The 6,901-nt window shown below is 47.4% G+C and overlaps 1 protein-coding gene across 1 annotated transcript; it reads left to right on the top strand.

The window, feature by feature from the left end:
- The first annotated feature begins 476 nt into the window (after window positions 1-476).
- Window positions 477-4,063, top strand: LOC140510033 (E3 ubiquitin-protein ligase siah2-like). The gene is made up of 3 exons (XM_072618300.1): window positions 477-1,225; window positions 3,191-3,310; window positions 3,465-4,063. Exons 1-3 carry the CDS (start codon window positions 740-742, stop codon window positions 3,966-3,968), a joined length of 1,110 nt encoding a protein of 369 aa, XP_072474401.1. The 5' UTR covers window positions 477-739; the 3' UTR covers window positions 3,969-4,063.
- The last annotated feature ends 2,838 nt before the right edge of the window (window positions 4,064-6,901 follow it).

The following is a 6,901-nucleotide window of genomic DNA, read 5'->3' as shown; positions in this document are numbered from 1 at the left end:
GATAGATAGGTAGATAAGTAGATAGATAGGTAGATAGGTAGATAAGTAGATAGATAGATAGATAGATAGATAGATAGACAGAAAGACAGATAGATAGGCAGAGTATACAGTGGTCTTTCTGGTTTCTGAATGACGCTGCCAGGTTGCTGCCCAGTGTATTCGGGAGTGGCAGACTGGAATCCCAGGGGGGCCAGCCTTACGCTGGGCTGTGCCAGGGCGCTCGCTCCCTCCCTCTCGAGCTCAGAAGCAGCTAAAACCCGGAGACGCGAAATCCCCACTCTGGCAACCGACGCCTCCGCGGCTCCAAGCAGGGAAGCGGCTCCATGCCAGGGGCAGCCAGGAAATTGGCCGGCACAACCCCCAGGGCCCCTCCCTCCCTCATCGAGCCACGGCACGCCTCCGTCCACGCCCCGCCGCGAAGGCGGGCGGAGTCCCGCTCTGTGGGCCACCTGCCCCGGCCAGGCCCCGCCGCGAAGCGGCTGGGCGGGATCACGCACGTGTCCGTGGCGTCAGGTAGCCTGGGGCTCTGGCCTCGGGTGAGGTTCCTCTAGCGTGCGGGCTGAGGGTGGGGAGCAGCCTGGAAGGGGCGGCGGTCTGTACTTACCCGGTCCGGGGTGCCGAGCCTGGGCGCACGCAGAGCGGAGGAAGGCGCGCCCGGGGCTGCCGGCGCCAGGGCCAGGTTGGCCGCCTTTGCGGAGCTGAGAATCGCCGGGACCCGAGGTGCGGCAGGGACTCGGACATGCCCGGTGGGCAGCGGCGGTGGGCTGCGGAGGCGCCTCCTCTCCGGTCGCGGATCGGTCCCCCCGAGCAGCGGAGGGTCCCTCGGAGCCCGCCGTGGCAGCTTCACGAGGAGACGCCTGCGGCGCCCACAGCGCCAAGTTTGGGGAGCTCGAGCGGCGGCCTGTCCGAGGCTGCTTCCCGGCCCTCCGCCACCTCGGCAGCCGCCCCTGGCTCGTCCGAGGCTGCCCTGCGCCCAGGGATCTCGGGCCCTCAGGAGAGCGAGCCCATCACTGACCTGCACCACTTACTGGCTTCGCTCTTCGAGTGCCCGGTCTGCTTTAGCTATGTCCAGCCCCCGATCCTGCAGTGCCAGGACGGCCACCTGCTCTGTAACCCATGCCGCGAGAAGGTGAGCAGCTGCCCGACATGCCGGGGATCCCTGACCCCTAGCATCAGGAACCTGGCCATGGAAAAAGTGGCCTCCGCTGTGCCATTTCCCTGCAAGGTAAGTAAGCCCCAGCTGCAACCTGGCAACTCCTACTTCCCTTCCTCTGCTGGGTATCTGGGGACGCGGGCTTGCTCCGATGGGTGTCAAGGAGGAGCGGGAGAATGCCGACCCTCACCTAGGGGGAGTGGAGGACATAGAGCAGAAGTGAATGTGGTGTGAAAATATTGCCTGAAATATACCTGGCCTCCTTCTTGTCAGGCAGTTGTGCACTGATGGACTCTAGTCCTGGTTGGTTGGTTGCTCCTGTTTTTGATGTCAAAGAGGACCAGTGATCAGGGTGATATCTGAAGTGTGCAAGAACTGGGCCTTAGACTAGGTCAACCAAACTCCAGCTCTTTTTCACTGCCTTTGGATTGACCTTTCCCCATGACCTGGATAGATTCCCTCTTCATCTCTGCCCCTGAGAATCCATACATGGCTTACTCACTCACTTCGAGTGCCACCTTGTATGTGAATATTTTTATTCTCTGCCAGCTAGCCAGTTCTCTCTATCCTTTTCTATATCTCTTCCTCCCCCATTGGGATATAAGCTGAGGCTTGGGACCAGTTCCCAATCCTTTGTTTTCCTATTCCTTAACCCAGTGCTCCTCTGTCTCACATAGTGGTTGCTTAATTAAATGTTTGCTGATGAGTTATTTGTGCCTGAGTCAGGAAAAACCCAGTTCAAATCTGGCCTTAAATGTTGCGTGACCCGGGCACATAATTTAACCCTCTTTACCTCAGCTTTCTCATGGGTCACATAAGCTGGAGAAAGAAATGACAAACCGCTCCAGTATCTTGGCCGATAAAACCCCAAATAGGGAGAGAGTCAGATATGACTGAAAACTACTGATTGGAACAAATGTACACCAGAGACACTCGTTCAGTGGATACGTGGGGATGACATCAAGAGCGCATTTCTCCCCATAGCAGCAGAGTGATTCCTTTCATGGATAGCATGCGCATGTGTGGGTTATACATCCCTTAAAAGCAACTCTACCCTTTTTCCATTGAGGAGGATTTTGGCGAGGACCTGGAAGACTGAATAGTAGAGAAGAAAGAGTGTCTCTTAGGCCAGCAGAGACACAAATACAGGAAAGGGCATCAGGTCATCTCTCATCCTCATGCCCATGAGGCTAAGTGCTCCAAATGTATATTAAATGAGAAGGGACCCAAGTTCCTGGATGTTCTAATGATCACAAAGGACTTAGAATGATTCTTTATAAATAACAAGGATTAATGTTGGCATTCTCATGAGGCTAGATTTTGATAATGGATAACAAAAGAACAGTTCACAAAACTGGCATACCTGTGGTCCACCACCTCCTTTCCAAAAAGGAGGAGGATTGTGTTCATCTTTGTTCTCCTGAAGCCAAGATCAGTCATTATTCCCCTAGGTTTTCATCAATCTGGTATTCTCCTGTGATATCCGATATTCGTTGACAAACATTTTGGTTATCTATTCATGCTGCTATCCAAATTCATTTTGTAGCATTTACCATTAATTTAAGACTTTCAAGAACAGGAACTTGTGGTCTTATTTGATCACAGCTTGGAATAATGAAGATCTCTCTCCCTCCCTCACAAATAGTAAGGGGCAAAGTTAGGATTTCAACTCATGCCTTCTGTATATAAACTCAGTGCTCTTTCCACCACAAGGATGCTTTTATATCAACTGACCAACCAGCAAGCATTAAGTACCTACTGTGTGCTAGATGTTCTGTGCTAGATGCTGGGAGTACATTTAAAAAGAATAGACAGTGAGCTTTGCAAGTTGCCTGGGGACACTAGGAGGTTCCCTGGCTTGCTCTTGGCCATCCAGCCACAGTCTTTTGTCTTGAGTAAGACTTGAACTGAGGTTCTCCTGACTCTAGGGCTGATCGTCCTTGTTCTATACCACATTCCCAACTTTACATAGAAATGCCAAAGTAGAAATTTGAAGAATGCTGAATGACTTATGTGTATGTGTCTTCCTCTTCCTAGGACACCACCAGTTCCTCGACTGTTCATCATATGGAAAAGCCAGAATATGAAAACAAATGTTTATACTATTTAAGCTCCTGGCAGCATTGGCCAGTAGTTGTGAGGTCCAGTCTGTCCTGGGTAAGACTTGAACCCAGGTCCTCCTGACCTAGGGTTTCTATATCTCCTTATATAGAGATAGCACCTTCTATATCACGTTCCCATCTTCCACATAGAAGGGCCAAAGTAGATATTTGGAGAATGCTGAGTGACTTAGGGATATGTCTCTTTCTAGGGTGCTACAGATCAATATGAAGACCCTTTCCACTCCTGTCCTTGCCCTGGTAGCTCTTGTGAATGGCAGGGATGGCTGGTAGAACTGATGTCCCACCTCCAGGATGCTCACCAGGACATCGTTGTCTTTTCAGGGGAAAACATCATCTTTTTTGTTAATGACTTTAACATGCTGAACCACTGCAATTGGGTGGTGATCCAGTTCTGCTTCAGCTGTCACTTCATGGTGGTGCTGCAGAGACAAGAGAAGTACCAGGTTTATCCACAGTTCTTTGCCCTTGTGCTGCTTATTGGGACCCGGAGGCAAGCAGAACGCTTTGCTTATCGACTGGAACTGAATGGTCAAGGGAAGAGGCTGATTTGGGAAGCCACAACCCTTTCCATTCAGGATGGGGTGGCTGACGCCATCTTGAACAACAAATGTCTTATTTTAGATATAAACACAGCATGTGAGTTTGCCAAGAATGGTCGGCTCAGTGTCTATGTGACAATTTCAACCCGTTGACCATGACATGTGCTTTGTAGCATTAGCAGACTTTAGAATTGTCAGGGCATCATCCTTTTACACTTTAATAAAATATTATTGCTTTTAAAATTGTACTTAAATATGTCTTCATCCTTCAGAAGCTAAGTTTAACTGTTTTATGCTATTGCCTCTTAACTGCCCAGCTCCCATCCTCCTTGTTCTGGCTGTCCATTCCCTCAACTTACCCCCTCTTAATGAGTCAACACAACCCCAAAGATTTAACTCAAAGAAACTGGGACACATGTCTTGTCCACAGTTTGAAGGAAACTTTTAAAGCCTGAGGAGAAATTCCCACAAGAAAGAATGAAGGAAACTTGGATTAATTTAATTTCTTTTTTTAAAATTTATTTATTTAACTTTTAACATTCATTTCCACAAAATTTGGGGTTCCAAATTTTCTCCCCATTTCTCCCCTCCCCCCACCCCAAAACGCCGAGCATTCTAAATGCCACTATCACCAATCTGCTCTCTCTTCTATCATCCCTCCCTTCCCTTGTCCCCATCTTCTCTTTTGTCCTGTAGGGCCAGATAACTTTCTATACCCCATTACCTGTATTTCTTATTTCCTAGTAGCAAGAAAAGAACTAGACAGTTGTTCCTAAAACTTTGAGGTCCAACTTCTCTTCATCCCTCCCTCCCTACCCATTCCCTTTGGGAAGACAAGCAATTCAATAAAGGCCATATCTGTGTAATTTTGCAAATGACTTCCATAATAGTCTTGTTGTGTAAGACTAACTATATTTCCCTCCATCCTATCCTGCCCCGCCATTGCTTCTATTCTCTCTTTTGATCCTGTCCCTCCCCAAGAGTGTTGACTTCAGATTGCTCCCTCCTTCCATTGCCCTCCCTTCCATCATCCCCCCCACCCTGCTTATCCCCTTCTCCCCCACTTTCCTGTACTGTAAGATAGGTTTTCATACCAAAATGAGTGCATTTTAATTTCTTCCTTTAGTCAAATGTGATGAGTAAACTTCATGTTTTTCTCTCACCTCCCCTCTTTTTCCCTCCACTAAAAAGTCTTTTGCCTGCCTCTTTTATGAGAGGTAATTTGCCCCATCCCATTTCTCCCTTTCTCTTCCCAATATATTTCTCTCTCACTGCTTAATTTCATTTTTTCAAGATATGATCCCATACTATTCCATTCACTCTGTGCTCTCTGTCTCTGTGCATGTGCATATGTAATCCCACCCAGTACCCAGATACTGAAAAGTTTCAAGAGTTACAAATATTATCTTTCCATGTAGGAATGCAAACAGTTCAACTTTAGTAATGTCCCTTATGACTTCTCTTTGCTGTTTACCTTTTCATGTTTCTCTTCATTTTTGTGTTTGAAAGTGAAATTTTCTTTTCAGCTCTGGTCTTTCCATCAAGAATGCTTGAAAGTCCTCTATTTCATTGAAAGACCAATTTTTCCCCTGAAGTATTATACTCAGTTTTGCTGGGTAGGTGATTCTTGGTTTTAGTCCTAGTTCCTTTGGCTTCTGGAATATCATTCCAGGCCCTTCGATCCCTTAATGTAGAAGCTGCTAGATCTTGTGTTATCCTGATTGTATTTCCACAATACTTGGAATTGTTTCTTTCTAGCTGCTTGCAATATTTTCTCCTTGACCAGGGAACTCTGGAATTTGGCCACAATGTTCCTAGGAGTTTCTCTTTTTGGATCTCTTTCAGGCGGTGATCAGTGGATTCCTTAAATGCTTATTTTGCCCTCTGGTTCTAGAATATCAGGGTAGTTTTCCTTGATAATTTCGTGAAAGATGATGTCTAGGCTCTTTTTTTGATCATGGCTTTCAGGTAGTCCCATAGTTTTTAAGTTGTTTCTCCTGGATCTGTTTTCCAGGTCAGTTGTTTTTCCAATGAGATATTTCACATTATCTTCCATTTTTTTCATTCTTTTGGTTTTGTTTTATGATTTCTTGGTTTCTCATAAAGTCATTAGCCTCCATCTGTTCCATTCTAATTTTGAAAGAACTATTTTCTTCAGTGAGCTTTTGAATCTCCTTTTCCATTTGGCTAATTCTGCTTTTGAAAGCATTCTTCTCATTGGCTTTTTGAACCTCTTTTGCCAATTGAGTTAGCCTATTTTTCAAGGTGTTATTTTCTTCAGCATTTTTTTGGGTCTCCTTTAGCAAGGTGTTGACCTGCTTTTCATGCTTTTCTTGCATCTCTGTCATTTCTCTTCCCAGTTTTTCCTCCACCTCTCTAACTTGATTTTCAAAATCCTTTTTGAGCTCTTCCATGGCCTGAGCCCATTGAGTATTTATTTTGGATGTTTGGGATTCAGAAGCCTTGAATTCTAGGTCTGTCCCTGATGGTAAGCCTTGTTCTTCCTCATCTGAAAGGAAGGGAGGAGATATCTGTTCACCAAGAAAGTAACCTTCTATAGTCTTATTTTTTTTTCCCTTTTCTGGGCATTTTCCCAGCCAGTTACTTGACTTCTGATTTTTCTTTCCACACCCACCTCGCCTCCAGATCTGCCCAGCCAGAGCTTAGGGACTGAGATTCAAATGCTGCTTCCCAGACTCAGGGCTTTGGGCGGGGGCAGGGCTGTTATTCAGTGGGAGATTAAGTTCAGGTGCTCGGGTGGGGGCAGGGCTGCCACTCAGGGTTTAGTTCCCTAAGGGGGTTTATGCAGAGACCTTCAACAATGGATCCAGGCTCCTGCCTGCTTGGGAGCCCCTGTCTGCTGCTGCCTCCTGAGGGGGCCTGAGTTATGGGGACACCCCGCTCCCCTCTCAGCGAGCCGAAAAGACCCTCTTACTGACCTTTGGCACCTGTGGGTGGAGGGACGGGCGGGTCCACTGGAGATTCTGTCCCTGAAGCCTGGTCAGATCTGTTCCTCTTGGTGCCCTGCGGCCAAGGCAGGGCTGGGCTCTGCTCCAGGTCCAGGTGCGACAGACCTTTCATGTCAC

This window comes from Notamacropus eugenii, chromosome 6 (assembly GCF_028372415.1).
Source record: "Notamacropus eugenii isolate mMacEug1 chromosome 6, mMacEug1.pri_v2, whole genome shotgun sequence".
Lineage (NCBI taxonomy): Eukaryota > Metazoa > Chordata > Mammalia > Diprotodontia > Macropodidae > Notamacropus > Notamacropus eugenii.
The sequence above is the reverse complement of the archived record's forward strand: the minus strand, read 5'-3'. Positions and strand labels throughout refer to the sequence as shown.